At 34.6% G+C, this 20736-nt stretch overlaps 3 protein-coding genes and 2 non-coding genes across 5 annotated transcripts; 1 reads left to right on the top strand and 4 right to left on the bottom strand.

The window, feature by feature from the left end:
• Positions 1-962: 962 nt before the first annotated feature.
• On the bottom strand, positions 963-1036 carry TRNAT-AGU (transfer RNA threonine (anticodon AGU)). Its single transcript has one exon. It is a non-coding gene; the product is annotated as a tRNA-Thr (tRNA).
• Positions 1037-1159: 123 nt separating this feature from the next.
• LOC143601399 (tRNA (mnm(5)s(2)U34)-methyltransferase, chloroplastic-like) lies at positions 1160-4893 on the top strand. Its single transcript, XM_077078823.1, has 6 exons — positions 1160-1343; positions 2216-2279; positions 3164-3356; positions 3425-3498; positions 4437-4592; positions 4730-4893. The coding sequence occupies exons 1-6, from the start codon at positions 1160-1162 to the stop codon at positions 4851-4853; spliced, it is 795 nt and encodes a 264-aa protein (XP_076934938.1). The 3' UTR covers positions 4854-4893.
• A 1359-nt stretch (positions 4894-6252) lies between these two features.
• On the bottom strand, positions 6253-6325 carry TRNAR-CCG (transfer RNA arginine (anticodon CCG)). Its single transcript has one exon. It is a non-coding gene; the product is annotated as a tRNA-Arg (tRNA).
• Positions 6326-7941: 1616 nt separating this feature from the next.
• On the bottom strand, positions 7942-8686 carry LOC143601398 (ATP synthase delta chain, chloroplastic-like). The gene has a single exon (XM_077078822.1). It carries the CDS (start codon positions 8684-8686, stop codon positions 7949-7951), a length of 738 nt encoding a protein of 245 aa, XP_076934937.1. The 3' UTR covers positions 7942-7948.
• Positions 8687-10491: 1805 nt separating this feature from the next.
• On the bottom strand, positions 10492-16865 carry LOC143601402 (phosphoglycerate kinase, cytosolic-like). Its single transcript, XM_077078824.1, has 6 exons — positions 16846-16865; positions 16558-16768; positions 12274-12351; positions 11584-12162; positions 10932-11090; positions 10492-10823 (listed from the first exon to the last, which is right to left on the bottom strand). Exons 2-6 carry the CDS (start codon positions 16750-16752, stop codon positions 10629-10631), a joined length of 1206 nt encoding a protein of 401 aa, XP_076934939.1. The 5' UTR covers positions 16753-16768; positions 16846-16865; the 3' UTR covers positions 10492-10628.
• Positions 16866-20736: the final 3871 nt, after the last annotated feature.

Genomic DNA, 20736 nt, shown 5'->3' with positions numbered 1-20736 from the left:
CTTATGTCTTCAATTTTAGTTAAACCCAAAAAGAAGTCTTCAACTAACCAAGCCCTAAGCTTCCACAAACTAAACACCATGCATCTATATGTTTGGTATAAACTAGTAACAATATTATAACTGGTGTCATTGGAGTAAAGGCTACAATTGGTGCCACATATATAAAGGGAGAGCTTGAGCTGCTTTTATGATTTGGTTTGGCACCAACCCTAACAAATGCAACTGCTAATAGAGGCTACATTTGTATAAATGGGTTAATTACACGTGTAATTCATATGATGATATGATATGTGTATATTTAGTTGTGATTCTAACTTTTTTTATAATTATATTTATACTCCCAACTGTTTACACGAACGTCTCATACAAACGATTCTTTTCACAAACTCGTGTTTCAATTCTATAATATTGCCTTTCTTCTGTTAGTTCCTATCTTTTGCCTCTCCTCTCGGTAGGTGGCATCTCTTGACGTTGCTGCTTGCATGATTGACCGTTACCAAAAACCGTCTATGAGCATGTAACCACGCATCAAGTTTCAGCTGATACATTCTTTAGGTTTTGCATAAAGTAACATTATTCATTGTGTCCCTATTGTGCTTCTTTAATTCTTTATAATTCCTCTAATCGTTTGTTGCCGATTATTTCACCAATCTGTTCAACGGACTCCATAGACGTGAGAGTAGAGTGTGCCCAAAAACACTTTACAAATCTATGTTTATATAAGTTCTTCAAATATCACGAGAAATGAGTCGGAACCATGGGGACTCAATACTATCCAAATCTAAACTTTGAAAAAAAAACTTCTAAAAACGTTGGGCCTCGGTACTATCTAAATTTTAATAAAAAAAAAACTTGTAAAAAGGTTTTAAAAATTATTTCAAAAAATATTGTAACTGAAAATTATTCGAAATATCCAAAAATTTCCAAAGTTTAAATTTCAAATATCAAACAAAGAACAGGTTTGCTCTCGTTGAGAGTCGAACTCAAGACCTCCCGCTTACTAAACGGGTGCTCTAACCAACTGAGCTACGAGAGCTACTTGTTTTACTTCCAGCACTAGTTGATATATTATATAGCTAGTAAACCCGAGTTCATATAATATTATTATTTGTTCCATTATGCTAAAAACTAAGACCCGCCGTCAAATAGAAACAAGATGATGATGTTACGATGTTATCCAGTTTCCAGCATGTTCATGTTCATGTTCAGATTCAACTACAAACATGTTGGATTATGTTACAATAGATTGTCCGTACCCTTTGGTTCCTTAAACCATCATAATCATATTATTATTGGTTTCCACTCACAACCAATTAATTCAACTGATGACTCTCCTCTATCTGGTATTTATTATTCTCTTTAAACTCTTCATAAACATACACCATTATTATTATTATTATTTAATGTATATTTGCAATAATATACACATAACTAAAGTCTTATTACTCTAGTAATGATATAGTACCTAAGGCTGTAACCAAACCGAACGAAGCCTTGTTCATGTTCGTTTGTTTAGCATTCAACTTGTTCACGAACGCTGACCGACCAGAAAGTCTTGTTCGTGTTCATTCGATAAGGAATTGAACTTGTTCACAAACGGTTCACAAATGCAAACGAACATGTTCTATTTAAGAAAAAAGAGCAATATTCTTAATCCAAAACATTTGACCTAATCAACTTAATTAAATTTAAAATTAAGCACTTGAGATAATAATAATAATAATAATAATAATAATAATAATAATCATAATTATCCCCAATTGACGGTTTTATAATGTCAATGAAGCACAAGTTAGAGTTGCTGTAAGTTCAAGCAAAATTTTATAAAACAAATTAATGAAACGAACTTAACATAATCAATAAAATTATAAATTTAAATGTTAGGTTCGTTTTTACCAAAAAAATGTTATAAAAATAAACAAACATTTAACTAACGAACATATGCAACAAGCGTTAACGAACATAAATGAGCACATTACCGAACGTTCACGAACACAAATGAGCGAACACAACCTAAACTATGTTCACGTTCGTTCATTTAACTAAACGAACAAAATTTCTTAACACAGACGAACTTCCCATCGAACGATTCACGAACTGTTCGCTGAACGTTCGGTTCGTTTACAGCCATAATACCGTAATGTTAGCATAATTAGTTTAACTATTTGTATCGTTTCTCACGTTAAGAGTTGTTTGTATTTGACCCTAACACCAGGTCTAGAGCGTGTGATGATGGACTATTTATTCGGAAAGAAAAAGGCCACCGAAGTTGCTCACTCGTAGGTACTTCATTGCTCAACAATTTAATGGCTTTTAATATGGTTTTATTGTGAATTTGTCCCCGTTGACAGGTGCAAACGAGCCGAGCCTTATCGAACCTAAGCCTCAAATAAAGGCTTATTTAGTTATTGAGCCCATGATCAAGCCTGTATGGGAAGATGGTTTAAGCTCGTCAACCTTTGTGTGTTTTTAACTTTTTGCTATTTTTTGGACGTCTATGTATTAATTTCACACTACACAACCAGGTTCGAGGCAAGCCTTAGTTCGTTTAAGGTTTCTTGAAATATATGAAAATAATTAAAAATGTTAAGAAGTTAATTAAAAAATAACACACATGCCAAGCTCGAGCAGTGCTTTGGCTCGTTTAAGGTCCTGCACACGAGCTCAACTTGCGCTTAGGCTCATTTAGGGTTTCTCAAAATATATAAAAAAATTTTTAACGGTTAATATATTAATTAGTAAATAATGCGCGAGTTGAGCTTTAGTCGAGCTTTGGCTCGTTTAAGGTACTACACACGAACTCAACTCGAGTTTAGGCTCGTTTAAGGTTTCTTGAAATATATAAAAATAATTTTAAGATGTTAAAAGTTAATTAATATATATCGCATAAGTCGGGCTCGTGCTTGTAAAAAAAACTCATGAGCCTAGCTCGAGCAATCGAAAAATAGCTTGAAATGAGCTCGAGCTCTCTAAGTCAAAACGAGTTGAGCTTGGGCTTGGCTCATTTGCACCCGTAAGTCATACAGTAATGAAGAATTCAAGATTAATGTGGATCTGGCAAAAAAAAACGGAAAATGCATAATTCTTGATTTGTGCCAGTTAGTAGAATGTACAAATGTACAATAATCATGTTACAGTTTTTGTGTTCTGTTTATAAACACAGTATATGGAAACATGTAGTCAAGAAAGGTGATGCAGTTGTGGATGCCACTTGCGGAAACGGTTATGATACACTGGCAATGGTTAATATGGTGGCTGATGAATCATGTAATGGCCATGTTTATTCCATGGATATTCAAGAATCCGCGTTACAAAATACCGCGTGTTTGTTGGATAAATCACTTGACCCTCATAAGGTATAACCAATTTTAGTTAAAACAAGTTTTCTGTGAATTTTAAGTTAACTGTGTTTTGTTTGTTGTAGCGAAAAATGGTAGAGCTGTTTGCCACCTGTCATAGCAAAATCGAAGAAGTTGTTCCAAGGGGCGTCACGGTGAGGTATCAAAAAAATCCATTTCGAAAATTTCTATTATATAGTGCGAGTCTAGAGGTGTAAACGAGTCAAGCCGTTGCAGGCTGCTCAAGATCAGCTTGTTAAAAGCTTGAATGGATCCGAGCTTATTTAATAAACGAACCCGAGTCTGAGCTTCACTTGCTGAGCTGGAGCTAGCTCACAAACCTAAACGAGCCTAATATTTATGTTAGTTTATTTAATGTATTTAGGCCTGTAAACGAACCGAACGAACACGAACATGGGCATGTTCGTGTTCGTTCATTTTACGTTAAACAACAACAACACCAACGCTTAATCGGAAAAAAAAATTGTGTTCATGTTTGTTTATTGAAAAAATGAACACGTTCGTGTTCGTTTATTTAAAATTTAAACTAACAGTTCACGAACATAAATATACATTACTGAACAAAGATAAGAGAACATAAATGAACATAGATGAACAAATACAAACATCAACGAACATAATTGGACAAAATTAAATGAACACAAATGAGCAAATATAAAACCATTAAGTAGATGACTCATCCAGATAATATTTAATTATTTTCTATTAATATCTAAACGAACGAACATAAACCAATGTTCATGAACATAAATGAACGAACGAAACATGTGTTCATATTCGTTCGTTTATTAAATAAATGAACATAAACGAACTTCCAGCAGAACGGTTCACGAATAGTTCACTGAACGTTCGGTTTGTTTACAGGCCTAAATGCATTTAGTATATATATTTATATATAATTCTTTAGTATAAATATATATATAAATGATTTAAAAAGTGTAAAAATTATTTAATAAATAATAAAGAGCCGAGCTCGAGCTTAGGTGAACTCGGGGCTCGTTTACACCCAAGTGCGACTCGTGATCCAATATTTTACAAAGTCGCACCTAACAGCGCGCTTATTATATTTTTAAACAGGCTAGTTGCATTCAACTTAGGATATCTTCCAGGAAGTGACAAAACAGTTATTACTAAATCCGAAACAACCTTATTAGGAATGCAAGCTGCAAGCAGGATTTTAGCATCTGGTGGTCTAATCAGCATGTTGGTTTATGTGGGCCATCCTGGTGGAATGTAAGTGACTATTTTATTTTTTTTTAAATAAATTTTTTATAAAAAAACATTTTTTTAAAAATATTTTTTTATAAAATAAATTAATGAATAATAATGTGTAAGATATGAATATATGATGAATGTATGATGGTGTATAGGGAAGAATATGAAACGGTGGAAGGATTTGCTTCTGGATTGTCGGTTAACGAGTGGATATGTTGCAAGCTGCAAATGATGAACAGACCGTTAGCTCCGGTACTTGTTTTGTTATGCAAAAGGTAGAAGTAGATATTATTAATGTTTGATAAAGGATGGAAGTTTATATATTCTTATTGTTATGTCACGTGCGTTCATTTATGTTCGTAAACGCTTTTTTCTGTTCATTGGTTTATAAATTCCTAATTTATTTGTTAGTTATTATTAATATTGCAATAATAATATGACATCAAAACTTATTATTAGCATTTTTATTGTTATGCAATATTGCAACCAAAATAATGTTATAAAACAGAATTGGCAGAACAAAGAATAATATTTTTTTAAAAAGCAAAGCCGAAACCCTCCTACCGAGAAGCTAGTAGGGAACGACTATAACAGATAACAGGCACACGTACAATGCCAAACATTTCCACCTAAACGAATCTATATCCAAACACGTCGACATATTTTTAATCCACGAAAAACTTAACGCGTTAATATCAACGAGAATGTTATCAATCCTAATGAGCTTATATTCGAAGGTTGACTTGTTACAAGTTCTCTAAATACACCAAGCCACAATAATTATTGACCGCATACCATCTTCCTCTTATGCTCAATACCCAGAACCAGTTCGTGTATGTCGTCATGTCGAATGTCATGCATCGAAGAAGCAACCTATAGGAGGAATATCACACCACGTACTAATTCTATTCGACATCACCGAAGCGACTTAAAAAACCAGAAAACAAAGAATCAATCGACTCCCCCGACACCATACAACATCTGTAAACATTCGGGCCCATAAGAGACTTCCTTTTAATAAAATTATCACACGTAGGAAGGCGATCAAGTAAACCCCGCCAAGCAATGACGTTAACTTTCACGGGGACGCAAGCATTTCAATTTGGGGTGTGCAAGAAACCGAAAAAACCGAACCAAAACAAACACCGACGGTTTGTTTTTTATGTTTTTGTAAACACCGAACTAACGGTTCGGTTTTTCGGTTTTTAAACCGAAACGAATTCCTAAGTTTTTGTATTTTTATATTTTATATTAAGTAATTTATAAGAATTTAATAAATACGTAACTCAAATATTTTTGGTCAAATGTATAATAGTTTATAATTTTACGATTAACAATATTATTTATACCTAAATTCATTTATTTTTGCCAAAAAAAAGTTTCGGCCTAAAATTATCAGGCTCAAATGGTAAAAACCGAAAAAACCGAAACCAAACCAAAACCAAAAAGAAAACCGAAAAACTAAAGCCGAACGGTTTCAAAAACTCCAAAAACCGAAGTTATGGTTTTCGGTTTGGTTTTAGCCGAAAACCGCACAGAACCGCACCATACACACCCCTGATTCCAATCCAAAATGCACTCTATTGGAGGAGGATCAAAAGTGAAGAAAAATATAAGGAAAACAAAACAGTGAAAGGAATGGATAAAAAGTGTTTTTTAAGTTTAAAATATTTAAAAAAGATCACGGTGGGACTCGAACCCACAATCTCCCGCTCCGGAGGCGAGCGCCTTATCCATTAGGCCACGCGACCTTTTTGTTTTCTCTCATCATTAAAATTTATTTATTTGTTAGTTAAAATATATGGATAGTCAAGTGGCAACATATGTCAATTTGATTTTTTTTTACATTATTATCATTATTCTTATTTCAGTTGTTGATGTTTGACATTTGATTAAATATAGTGAGAATTCTTGATCTCTCTCGATTCTAAAATCCAGGATTTGCTGACGCATAAACCAGTCATAATGCGACGTCGGTTCCCAAGTCCTTGTATGCAAGATGGATGATGCTTGAGCTGGTGTGTGTTAACTCGGACTTGGTTCGTATTTGAAATTAATAAGTGGTTGTTTTGTCAAAGCCGTTGAATGGCTAGCTTTTGAGTTTTAAGCATTTGATGAGTGGTTTTGAAACTATAACTATATGTTATTATGTTGCATAGTTATTATTATGCCTAGCGTAGTTGTGCACACCCGAAACCGGTTCCAATCCGACTCGACTAGACTATATAATTGGAAGTTTTAGAAAACTGGTTTCTAAAACTGATCCGGTTTAGGCCAAACTGGTTTTGCTTTATTTGACTTGATCACATTTTGTTTTTATAAATCGGTTAGGTTTGGCCTAAAAACCGTTTTTTTTTTTGTGCCTCCAAAGTTAACGTGCTATTTGTGATAAGTCCTTAAAAGTTTGAATCGAGTAGCTTAAACGAGCTTAAATTGCTTAATTTTTGTTCTTTAGGTCGACAAAGTAGCGTTGTTTGTTAACGTGTCAACAAAATTCAATCGAGTGTTGGTACCAGCATCACTAGAAATAAGAATAATGGTCATAACATAGAATCAAACTAAAATTTGACACTTCTCGTTTATGTTCTTACAGTAGAATTGCCTAATTAAACGCCACAAGAAACACAACACTCGACCGATCTTTTATTGCCATTTGTTCTTACTGAATCGTTACTAACAACTCTCTACTACCTCTAATGAACAAACAAGGAGCCCTAACGTCTAATAAGTATCTCTACACCGTAGAAAGGACCCGAGCCATTATCATGACCTTAGTTGTTAATCAAACGTTCATTTTCGAGGATTTTGTCTACGTTTTGGTATGGGTAAAATGGAGGTGTTAATTGACACACAACACTTACAAGTTACAATAACCGAAACTCAAAACAACTTCTTTGGTTGGTTGCATCGAATGTTTTCAAGTACCATGATTTGTACAATGTTGGGAGCTTTTACGGTGGTTAGGATGTTATCGTTTATCCTATCGTTCAGATTTTGTAACGCACTATAACGTACTATGTAATGTGCACTTTCCTTCGTGTTCTTGATCATGATGTATATCCATAAGACAACGAACACTTTCGGATGAAATATATGAACACAACGAACACAATATTTGTTTCAACGAACAATAAGTCGAATAACTTGTCATTTATTATATCAGATCATACAAACCGAGCTACATCTGGATAATGGGTAAGCGAGCAACAGATCAATCAAGATGGATGGATTCAGAAACAATAAACATTATGAGCAAATTATTGTAATGTAATGTCTCATAACAAAAACATAATTACAATTCTCCCCAAAATTATATATATATATATTCATAAAACAAATTATTATACCAATCATAAAAACTGAAATTAACAGTTTCATACAGCAAGTGAAATATCCCCAATCTCAAGCTGTGTAGCAATCTCCTCCAATTGCTTCTTCACACTCATATCTATCAGCTTCGAACCCGAACTCCCATACCTGATTGTAAAACCGGCCACCAACGACTCATCAATCACCGTCTTCACCCTCACATTCTTTGCCCCGGTCAGCTTCTGCACTTGTTTCGCTATCTGCGCCAAATGCTGCTCCTCCAAAGGCACCACAGACGAAACAACCGCTAACTCGGTCTCGGTTAACTTATTGTACACCAATTCAAACTCGTTTATTATGTCCTTGATAAGATCAATGCGTTTGCTTTCAATTAATACGTTTAGGAAGTTGCAGACGTGCGTCTGCAACTTCCCTGACTTCGTAATCGCGTCGACAAGCTCGCGCTTCTGCTCGAGGCTTACGACGGGGCTAACGAAGTAGTTTAAAGTTGTTGCGTCCGAGAACAACTTCTCGAGGGAGTCCAGGTCTTTTACCGTGGCCTCTAACGTCCCGTTAGCGACCGCTACCTCCGCTAGAGCTGCCGCGTAACTTCCGGCGGCGGAATCCGCCATTCTCACGCCGCCGTTGTTACGGCAACGGCGGCGTGGATTTCCGGCGAGTTTGAGGCTGCGGAGGCGCAAACCGCCGGAAAATGAGAGGGTTACTGGCTTGACGGAAGTTACGCGGAGCGACTGAAATGTGATTGGGGTTTGTTGGAGAGCGGCTGCTGCTGTTGCGGCCATTTTGGTTTTGAGAGGATTTTGAAAAGAAATGAGTTTGCTTGTGAAGATGAAGAGTGTGTTTTTGGATGACAAATGGATTAAGAAATCAGTGAATGAACTTGGAGATGAGAATAATATCTTATCTTTTGGAGATAAGTAGAGGACACGTGGCGGAAGTACATTACTTCAAAGAAATTGTTGGTTTAGACTTTTTTAAGTTATGAAACAGTCGTTTTAGAAATCCTTGGTACGAAACTACAACCGATATTGGTACTGGTACTGATCTTGGAAATTTTGATCCAGAAAGATTGAAATGCTTGGTACTTCTTTTCGTTATTGAAACGTTCAGTTAGGTACCGACCCTGAAATGTTCTGAGATTAGTGAATTCGGGTTTAATTGCAAGTGAAATAAAACCATAGAGACGAAAATTGTAAATTTGAAACTACTAGACTAAAACCGTAGATTTAGACAAACCACGGGGACAAAACTGCAGTTCACCGAAATAAGTATTATAATAAAGAAAGAGTGAAAAGATATGTACACATTTGACTTAACGATTAAATTTAACGAGGTTAGTGATTTGGATGCAATTGGCAAGTATTGGGAAATATGGAGGGTTCATATGCAAAAAATAATATTTTTGAACTAAATTCGCATTATTTGTTAAACCACGATGACGAAAATGACAGTTTACTCTAAACTATAATATCAAATTTCTTAACTTTTCTAGAAAAACTCATTTACATTCATAGCAAACCTACACAAATTCCATTAAAGACATTAAATGTATATACATACACACACATATGTGTGTGCATATGAGAGGGGGTGCAACATCACCCTTCTGTTGCAAGTTTGTAGAACCAGACTTCCCATCCAAAAGCTTCACTCCACAAATGGAGTTTGTGTCTTCCAAGTTTACCCATTGCCACATAGAGGATCTAGGGAACCAAGCTCGTTGTGGATGATGCTCTTGGCTGGTTGTTGTGGATGGACCTTAAACCTCAAGTTATAGCATCACGTCACATTAAAACATTCCCCCTTTAACACTGTGTTATGGTTTAGCGTCTCGTTACCACGTTAAAGCCCTACCAATTTCTTGTTAAAGCACTTGGACCCCACCATTTTGTCCCTTTTCTCCCCTGTCGCCATGTTAATGTGTTGAAGCCCCTACTGTATCGCGTGGGCCTTAACGCTTCCACCCGGTGGGTGTGGCGATAAGGCTGGGCCATATCAGCTTATGAAGCCCTACAATGGGTGATCAAGTGGGTCTTACCCGCCAAAACTGATCCGGACACATTACAATAATTTGCTCATATGTTTATTGTTTTTGAATCCATCTTGATTGATTTAGTGATTGAAGATAGTGATACCAGTACCAACGCTCAATTGGGCATTGTTAACACGTTAACAAATCATGCTACTTAGTCGATCTAATGAGCAATAAACAAAAACTAAACAACTTAAACTTGTTTAAACTATTTATTTCAAACGTCTAAAAACTTTATCACAAATAGCACGCTACTTTAGTTGCACAAAATACCGGTTTTTAGGCCAAAAATAACCAACTTGGAAAAAAAAAATATGATCAAGTCAAATGAAGTCAAAACCAGTTTGGCCCAAATCGAATCAGTTTAGAAACAAGTCTCTAAAACTTGCATAGTCAAATCACATTTGAACCGGTTTCGGATGTGCACATCTACACTACGCTTGGTTTACACCTCTTAAATGACACCATGTTTTAAGAGCAGTAAATAATAAAAAGTAACCCCAAAGACAGTCACTTCACTAGTTACACAAAACTATGCAACATAATAACATGTAGTTAATAGTTTCAAAACCACTGATCAAATGCTCAAAACTCAAAAGCTAGCCACATAAGGGCTTTGACAAAAACAACCACTTATTAATTTCAAATCCGAACCAAGACCCTAAACCAAGTCCGAGTTAACACACACCGGCTCAAGCATCATCCAAAGCAAGCACACCGGGAAGTGGCTTACCTTCAAGAAGCTCCAAACTAGCACCACCACCAGTCGATATGTGACTCATCTTATCAGCAAGCCCAACTTTCTCAACCGCTGCAACAGAATCACCGCCTCCAATGATGGTCGTCACGCCTTTCCCACTTAGCTCAGCCAACTTCTTTGCTATCGCCTGAATTTACATATAAGTTAAAGACTCAAATTTCAATCATTTAAACGTTTAAGTGTAACACGTACGGTTTCATCAAAGTTATAAGTTATGTTTGTAGTATGTACATACCTCAGTGCCGACAGCAAACTTATCAAACTCAAACACGCCCATGGGTCCATTCCATATAACGGTTTTGGTGGTATCCAAAGCTTCGCTAAATGACTTAATGGAATCTGGTCCGATATCCAATCCCATCCATCCATCTGGAATACTAGATGCTGGAACAATCTGTAAAATATATTCAACTATAACATATAGTTCATATATAGGAAAACCGAGACCCATTAAAAACAACATACTTTTGCCTGTTATCATAAAGTCCCTTAACATTATAAATTTGAGAAGAACAAAAGATCTCTTAATTATAATCGGATAAAATCATCAAAACATTATTCGATATTTGTTTATGACTCTTTAATGATTTTAAATTTATATTTTTTATTTAAATACGAGTTACGTCATGCTCATCAACTTATTGAATTAACGAACCACGTAACAATTTTATTCATTAATTCATTTCAACTCTTTTTTCGCATGGTATAATAAACGAAAATATTCACATTTTTGTTCAAACTTAGAATTTGCAAGAATTTGTCAAAGACTTAAGGTAAAAATAAAAATAAAAAAGTACGATGGTTTTTAATTTGCAAAGAATTATTAAGCAAAATATAGTATTTTGCCCTTAAAAGATTATCAACAAAAGATAAAGACTAAAACTAACCTTGCTGTTTGCATCAGCAGCAAACTTGTCAGCAATAACAACATCAGACGGAAGCAAAAGAGACACTCCTTTAGACTTAGCCTTTTCAAGAAGGGTTGTTGCGAGATCAAGTTTATCTTCTTCAACAAGTGAAGAACCGACAGCGAGCCCTTGTGCTTTATAAAAAGTAAAGATCATTCCTCCACCAAGAACAAGAATATCAACCTTCTCTAACAACGACTCGATTACACCGATTTTGCTGGACACCTTGGATCCACCAACAATTGCAGCAAATGGTTTCTTAGGATTTGATACAGCTCCAACTAGGTAATCAAGCTCCTTTTGCATAAGGAAACCAGCAACCGAAGGCTTTAAGTGTTTCGCAACACCTTCGGTTGAAGCGTGTGCTCTGTGTGCAGTGCCGAATGCATCATTGACATACAGGTCAGCCAAAGATGCTAACTTTTTCGCGAACTCTGGGTCGTTTTTCTCTTCTTCTTTGTAGAACCTCACGTTTTCGAGAAGTAGAACGCCACCTTCTGGGATTTCAGCAACCAGTTTCTCGACTTCTGGGCCAATGCAGTCATCTGCCATCTTGACCTGTTAATATTACAACCAAAGGTCCAAATATAAACACTTTAAGCAACACTTGTGATGGCATAAAACATGAAATCTGTAAATTGAAACGCATAGATGAAGTGATGAACAAACCTCAAGTCCAAGGAGTACTGAGAGTCTTGGAACTAGTGGCTTCAAGCTGAACTTTGGTGTGACACCCTTTGGTCGTCCCTATAAACAACAAATACAGAAGTTAACAGATAATCAGCTTACAGAAACCAAACTATTTCAACATATGATGAGGTTAAACTTGTGACATTGAATCAAACAAAAATGTCGATTTGAATATTAAATGAATATATATTTCTTCATCCAAACACCAGGTAACAGTGTTAGCCATAACTGAATTTGGTTATGGAAAATTGCTTAACCATAACCATAATCAAATGCTCTGTTAACCATAGGTCAGTTTCGGTTAAGGACAGTAAATTGTCCAATGTAATATTTTAGTAATGTTTTCCTTTGTTTTGGTTAAGATGTTCCAAGCAAGCACAATTAAAAGCTTGAGTATAGACATTTGCAGCATAATGTAAATGCTTAAAGCTGGAAATGGAGATATAAAAGATGAAAATTGAGGAATAAAACTTAAAAGTACACAAACATAAAAGGTTCAGTTCAGTTTCAGTTTCAGTTAATAAAGACACATTAACCGTAACCATAACCTCATGGTCGAGTAATCAGATCCACTTAACCATAACTGATTGGTTTTGTCGGTTAAGGTTAATTTCCGTTAAGTTGTTCAGTTAACGATTTGGTTTTCGGTTACTGCTCAGTGCACACCCCTTAACCATAAGGATTTGGTTTTCGGTTATAACAGTAGAGATCTCTATTGTATAAATTTAAAGATTTAATCTATCAAATATCAAAACATTGAGAACGCGCAAAGTTACAATTAATCATCTAAGGAACAAAATCTATGACTAATGGTACAAACAAGGCTCGCTGCTCGCTGCTAGCAAGCTAATAAGAAGCTCGAAACGAGTCAAGCTTCTTTAAAGCTTGGGCTCGAGTCTTGTATAGGAAGCTTGTTTAGGCTACAAGCGTTGTGCATTTTAAGTTTTACCTCGACTTCTATGTATCAATTTTACACCACACTGCCGAGCACAAGTCAAACTTAAACTTGTTTAACGTCTTTCACAAAACATAACAAAAAATGTATTTTTAATTTAATGTATTTACATTAATAATTACTTAATTTAATATATAATAAACAAGCCAAACCCAAACTTGAAAAAACGCTCGAAACGAGCCGAGATCGGGCGCAATTACAATCAATTATCCAGCTTTGGATTGTTTAAAATACTACACAAGCTCAAGCCGAACTTAGGCTCATTTAAAGTTTCTTCTCAAAATATAACTAAAAATGTATATACAAACATTAACTAACATATGATAAACAAGGTGGGAGCCAACACTTAAAAAACGGCTCAAGAGCCGAGCCAAACTCTAGCTTTAGAAAAACAACTCGAAAATCGAGGTCGAGTAAGTCAAAACAAGTAGTCTAGAGTTTGCACTTCTATGACTAGATCAATACATACGAAATCGATACTGAATTAATTGCACAATATCACTCTTAACTATCTAAACAAAATCATAATCCATATTTATATCTAACAGTAAGTTATAATAAACATAACTTTACAAATAGACAAATCATCATCATCGTACTCAGTATATCCCACCAATAGCAAAGCTATGGTAGGGTCTGAGTTTACAAATCGACGAATGAATAATAATAATAACGACAACAATAATAACAATACCAGATGCGAAGAGAGGATAACTCTTGCGCCCTAGGTCAAAACAAACGAAGAAATCAAAATCGAATTAAGTGCACAGTCACAGTCTAACACTCTCTAAGTACACATTAATTATTAATTAATAAATAATAGACACGCCATGCCCGAGCTTAATCAAACTAAATGCACAGTTAGTCAACTACAGTCACAACTATCTAACAATCAATCATCTGTAATTAGATCTCATAATATGAAACAATAACTTACAAATGAACAAATGAATAATAATAATAATAATAATAATAATAATGATAATAATCTAACCTCTATAATAAAGGAAAACCATATGAGACAGCTGTCCTGTTCACAATCATCCTTAATTTTATTTTCCTGCCTATAGTATATTTTCCACGGGTGATTAATTCTACCAACATTCCTATTCTCCAGCGGCATTTTTCAGAATTAGGGTTCATCCGCTCCTAATACATATTCTTCGGCGAATTTAATTTCAAAATTCGTAATAACAGCCCGTGATTAATCATCCAAGGATTCACAATATGGAAGGTATGTAATTTAACTCGCAATTTTATGGAATAAGATGCACACAGTTCAATTTTGTTTGAATTTAAGAAGCATGGGACTAATGTAGATCCGCTTCTTGTTTGTCAGTTTTATATAATTTTAAAAACAGTAGTATGATTGCTTACAAGTAATCCAAAATTGATCGTAGCAAACAATAAGATGTTGTGCCACATGTCCTATTATGATGATATGTTATTTAGTGGAATACTGGAATTTAGTTACTTAATCGAACATGTAAAAAGTGGTTTAAAGGGAAACTATTACTTATTTCAAATCATTCACAAAAAGTTAATTTTAATGACAAACATGTAAAGCTATTATTAGTTATAGTATCAATGGAGGTTGTGGTAGCTATAACAGAACATTAACAGATAAGATAATGGTGACTCTGTTGACAGTATTATTAATTAATGATAGATTATGACCAAATAAGTCTATAGTCTAAACTAACAACAAATCTTGTCGTTTTGGATGGTTTGTACATTCTTCACAAACATTCATCAAGGTTCCATTTTTAGGTGTTGTGTCATATTTGACCATAGGTGTCTCTCTATCATGTAAGCATTTGATGTTGTGTGGTAAGTGTCGGGCATAATTTCCTCTGCCTGGATTGATCAATACATACTTGTAAGATCACTTTTTCTTATTTAATTACTTTTTTTTGGCTTTTTAGTGTACATAAATGATACACACAAGTACAAAAAAACAACTCACTTTGTGTTCATTTTTAACCAGGGCATCGCGCTGATAATCACAGTTATCCAAGCAATACGAGTGCCTAATTTCAAGGTACTTGCATGAATTCATCGTCAACTGATTGTTAACCTGATATATTGCATGATTAGCTTTTCAGTCATTATTATTTTGATCAACTCAATATAGAGGTGGAAAAATGGGTGTATCGAATATTTTGTTTCAATTGTTAAGAGGGGTTTTATGCGTAAAAAAATCCATTTTGGTCAACTTTCGTTCGTTTGACCCGTTTAGAGATATAACATAACCCAAACTTCTCCCTTTATTTTATTTCAGAAACATTTGACCTGTTATACCCATTTACAGATATAACATGTCATTTTTCACATTCAGGTTAACCAAACACAGATGCAGAAACGCTAGACTAACCGCATGATGTTAAATAATAGGGGCATGACAAGTATAGCCTGGAATTTTGTAACTTCTTTGTGTACAAGCTTTTAACTTTTTAATTAAATGGTGCTGCCATTCATGATTTTTGGTTTTAGATTGTGAATAATTATTGAACACAATGCAAGTTTTTTAAGCGCTATTGGAGGATATACTTTCAGGTTTATACCTTGAGTTTCTTAACTTGCTTCAGGAAATTATGCAATGCATCATTTTGGTATTGCACTTAGTCCCTCTAATACTAACCAATGGTAACATTTTGTTATAAAAAGAACAAGTATGCAATTTGCCAATTTGTGTCCATAGACCAATTAGTTTTCTTTTTAAAACTCTCTGTTTATTTACTCTCATGACTTGAATAACAAAGGTCAACATTACTTGCTAATTTTATCCAGATTTACCCTACAGCCTTATGCATTGTATGTAAATTTTTTATGTTAGCGCAGTGGCACAAACATTTCGTAACCTACAACCAGGGGTTTTTTGTTTCTTATATAACCTGTTTTTAGTGTGGGTTTGTATAGTTAAATCAGACACTGAGTGAAACTATGAATTTTTTATTGAGAGGGTAAACTTATAAATTAAACTACAAATGTTGTATATAAATAAATATTGATGGCTTTGTGAAACTTTTAACATGTAATTGTTATTTTTATATTTGTGTAATGTGCAATTTATTCTACAATATGATACATCTTTAAATAAAATCTAGAACACATATTACACTTTGTGTAGTTGTTTGAATAAATTTATTTATTTCAACCCGTGTTGAACAAGGGTCATTAACCTAGTAATAATAATAAGTGCACAGTTAGTCAACTATCTAACAATCAATCATCTGTGATTAGATCTAATAATATAATTGCAAATGAAGAAATGAAAATAATAATAATAATAATAATAATAACAATACCAGATGCGAAGAGAGGATGACTCTAGCGCCATGAGCTAACAAGTACTTAACGGTAGGAACGGCAGCACGAATACGAGTATCATCAGTGATGTTAAAGCTATCATCCAACGGCACGTTCAGATCAACTCTAACGAACACCTTTTTACCTTTCAGATCTGATTCTGTTAAACTGCTCACACTCTTCTTACTCGCCATTTCAACTTCAAATTCACTGTAAGTAATGATAATTAATAATTAAGATCAGATAACTGAAATCAGTTGAGCTTATTATTATTATTATTGACTTACGATGGTGATTGAAGCGGAAGGATCGATCGAGAAGGTAAACCCTAGCTAGCAGCAGTTGGTTTGGTAATTGTAAAGGAGAAATGAGTATTCGGCTTTGTCTGCACGACACGGTGGGCTTGGTTTGTTTTTCACAGCCCACAAGATTTTATATCTTTTGACTGATTTTTACTTTTCTTCTTTTGCTCATTTTTACTTTCTTCTTTTGGCATTCTAGACGAGAGGTGGGTAAATATATATACATATATATATATATATATATATATCAAACCGACTTGAAAATCGAATTGAAACCGAACCGGTTTGAAGTTGATTATGTATAAACCAGTTTGGAATCAAATGAAACCGTAGATTCAGACCGGTTAACCGAACCAAAACCGGGCAAAACCCAAACCGAAACCGATCGTAACATGGTAAAAACCGGTTTTAACGCGAACCGAAACCGATTATAAATCGGTTTTGACTATTATGAACAAAACCGAACCGGTTTCAACCCAAACCAGTTTTGAGTGGGCAAATCGGGGTTTTTCGGGAACCAGGAATTGGTTCTCGGTATGGTCGGGTATTTACGGGATTTGGTGGGGGCGGGTTTTGACCGGTAGAGATGAAACTGGTTGTAGTGACTAGTGGGTCTGGTTCGGTTTCGAGTCTGGGTATGGATTTTTTTTGTGAAACTGAAACATGGTTTGTACCTGTGGAACGGATGGGTTGGGTTTTTTGCCCGCCTTTATTTAGCAATATAATTTAGTATTTAGACATGGAAGAACTGGATGTTCAACGAGTTGTTCAAAAGTTGTATGGCTGGAAATTCGTTTATTTAATAAATGAACTTGAATACAAGATTTGTTTGTATAATTGCACAAATGAATATCAACACATGTTTCGTTCTTTTTTCGACGTTTGTGAGTATGCATTTATGCTCGTTAATATTGGTTAAGCTATTCAACTATAATTTTATAGTTTTATGATTATTCGTTTATGTTCCTTTATATTTCATTTATGTTCAATCTTTTGTGTTCGTTTATGTTCATGAATTGTTAATTTAGAACGTTAACGAACATGCTTATTTTTTTTAACGAATAGACATAACAAGAAAATTCGTTCAGTTAATTGTTCATGTTTTGTTAAAGTTAAACAAACAAATAAACACAAATTTACTGATATTCTTGTTCGCCCGGTTCATTTACATGTTTAAAAATATTACTTTTAAGTCAAATTAGAATAAGAAACACTCTAAGTTTTTAAATTTTAAATTTTAAAAATTAAAAATAGTATGAAAGGAAACGGAATACTTTTGGACAATTGGACCCCAAAAACATATGCGCTTGTTATTCAAGCTAAACAATTAAGAATATTCTCTATACATTGGTATATCCTTAGTTTACTTTAATAACTTTAATAAAATGACGATATATGCAATTTTCATGTTTTATTTAGACAAAATGAATTTACCCGTTAAAGAATTATAAGAAATGCCACGTAATCATAGTACGTATAAAAACAAACACAACTAAGAGTTAAATGCACAATTTACGTAGAAACTAGTGGGTTGTGTTCGCGTGTTACAATGGCTAAATATTTATTAATGTTTATAATAAATATAGATAAAAGTAAGTATCATGTTATGCTATATTCGTAATTTTAATAAAAAAAACATCACGGTGCTATGAAAATGAGCGTTAAGGAAAACGTAGATAAAAATGAATGGAGTTGACGTTATTCACACTTTATAATAGTAGTAATATAAGGGGTGCGAAGTGCGAACTAATAATACCCCGTTGTCACACAAACAATTGGTTTAGCCCCCATCATACATGTCCATGAATGTAGTAGCTATATACCACCCTCTCGGGAGCCCCTCTTATCTAATGCCTAATGGGCGTCTTAAATCAATATACGAAGAACACTATCATGCACCTTTTACAGGTAAATGAACTCCAATAAAAATACCCCCCCCCCCCCCCCCCCCAACACACACACACAATCTCCCAATTTGAGTTATATCTACTTTTAGAAAAATCTAGCTTAAAAGATCGTTAAAGATAATATTTTGAAAGTAAAGACAATAAAGAGCGTTGTTGTAAATAAATAAAATAACTATGGAACCGGAGACCTTAGTAAGGTGTGTGTACCTATCGTAGGGATCTAATTTCTTTTTGTCAATCATTGTGAACTAAAACCATACAATAATGTTACACTCGACAAATTTTAATACGTGAAATGTAAGAAAGTATGGTTGGAGGTCCAAATACCAGTTTAATTGGTTTTTGAAATATTTGTTACTAACTGTAACCGGTTATTGGTCAAAGCGTCAAAACCAGTTATTCCAAACAGTGGGCTACAGTTCGTAACCGGTTTTTGCATGAAAAATCTCTAATTTGTAAAATCAATTCGGTTCGTATATTAATCGGCTATCCGGTAATAACCTATTATAATTAACCTTGTTAAGATTAACCATATTAACCAATGATCGATTAACCGCTTTCGGTTCCTATCTCAAAAGTCCAATCCGACTCCAAACCATCACTTTCAATCGATTACTAACCGGTTTATATTTTACCAACTAACAGCCACTTTCACTTTCGCTTCGGTTAAACGGTTACGAATTATGATTCATATAAATTGGTAGAGGTGTACAAATCGGGTTTTCCAAATACTCGATTTCGGGTATGGAACCGGGTATTGTATAATAAGGTATTGGCAATAATCGGGCCCGGGTAATGTCTCTAAAAACCATATCCTATGTATCAGGTTCGGGTCGGGTATATAACTGAGTATTCTAAAAGCGGTTATTTGAATACCTACTTTTGGGTATTGAAAAAACCATATTTTCGGGTTTATTCGAGTTTTTTTTTTTTTGGTATAGATTGGATTTTTTTAAAAAGGGTTGCACTTTTTAGGGATATTTATGGGTCTTTTTCAGGTATATTTCAATTATAGATGGGGTATTTGATAAACCCGGTTTCAGGTATTGGAAAAACCCGTTTCGGGTATGGAACCGGTTAGGGTTTCCGGGTAAAAATCAGGTACTAAAATGCATACCCTATCCGTACTCTATGGGTAGGGTAAGGTTCGGGTATTAAAAACCCGGGTATAAAACCGGTTCCTAGTTTTTTATCGGGTCCGGTTTCAGGTTCAGGTTTTTTTTTTCACCTCTATAAATTGGTTTCTTAATGTTTATGGGCTCTTTAAATTTTTACAACAGGCCCTATGATATCTAAAACCAAAAGCCCACTCTCAAAACCCATAATAACCCCTAATCGCTAAACTACGCACATAACCAACCAACAAACAGTGAAACCATACGCCGGTTGTCCACCGTGTCACCGCCGTACCGCCACCAGTCTCCGGCAACCTTGTATTTGTCACCACCACAGTCAACCGTCAATCCCTCAGGTAAGTTTATAAAATTATTGTTTTTCACCACATAATTATCCTTTAGGTTACTGGTTAATTAATTGAACCATCAATTATATTAAATTGTATATAGATTATTATTATTATTGTTATTATTATTATACTATTTTGTTTGTTAGACTAATAAGTTGGTTTACTAGTGCTTAAGACTATGTATATTTGGGTTGTTAAGTATTCGAATCGGACTCGAAAATATGATTGTAAACGAAATGAGTCGAGACCGAGCTCAGCTCGTTTCCAGCTTATATTTCTAAAGCGCGAGCTCGGCTTGTGAGTTGTTTTTTCAAGCTCGGGCTTGGCTCGTTTATTATTTATTAATTAATTTATATATGTTTTTTAATTATTTTTTAAATTTTTGAGAAAAACTTTAAACGAGCCTAAGCTCGGCTCTAGCTCGGGTTGTGAGTTTCTTGGGCTCGTCTCGTTTATTATTATTTAAATTATATACGTTTTTAATTATTTTTATGTATTTTGAGA

Source organism: Bidens hawaiensis, unplaced genomic scaffold, assembly GCF_021521415.1.
Source record: "Bidens hawaiensis isolate Kalapana, Puna unplaced genomic scaffold, B.hawaiensis_p1.1 tig00056189_1, whole genome shotgun sequence".
NCBI lineage: Eukaryota > Viridiplantae > Streptophyta > Magnoliopsida > Asterales > Asteraceae > Bidens > Bidens hawaiensis.
This window is presented reverse-complemented; position numbering and strand designations above follow the sequence as displayed.

Excerpts from the sequence above, each read along its gene's own strand:
- LOC143601399 (XM_077078823.1), top strand. The coding sequence starts at position 1,160 with ATGATGTTACGATGTTATCCAGTTTCCAGCATGTTCATGTTCATGTTC. Across the intron at positions 1,344-2,215 it reads TGATGACTCTCCTCTATCTG|GTCTAGAGCGTGTGATGATG; the intron begins GTATTTATTATT and ends CCCTAACACCAG. Across the intron at positions 3,499-4,436 it reads CCAAGGGGCGTCACGGTGAG|GCTAGTTGCATTCAACTTAG; the intron begins GTATCAAAAAAA and ends ATTTTTAAACAG.
- LOC143601398 (XM_077078822.1), bottom strand. The coding sequence starts at position 8,686 with ATGGCCGCAACAGCAGCAGCCGCTCTCCAACAAACCCCAATCACATTT.
- LOC143601402 (XM_077078824.1), bottom strand. The coding sequence starts at position 16,752 with ATGGCGAGTAAGAAGAGTGTGAGCAGTTTAACAGAATCAGATCTGAAA. Across the intron at positions 12,163-12,273 it reads CAGTACTCCTTGGACTTGAG|GTCAAGATGGCAGATGACTG; the intron begins GTTTGTTCATCA and ends TAATATTAACAG. Across the intron at positions 10,824-10,931 it reads AGTTTGCTGTCGGCACTGAG|GCGATAGCAAAGAAGTTGGC; the intron begins GTATGTACATAC and ends ATGTAAATTCAG.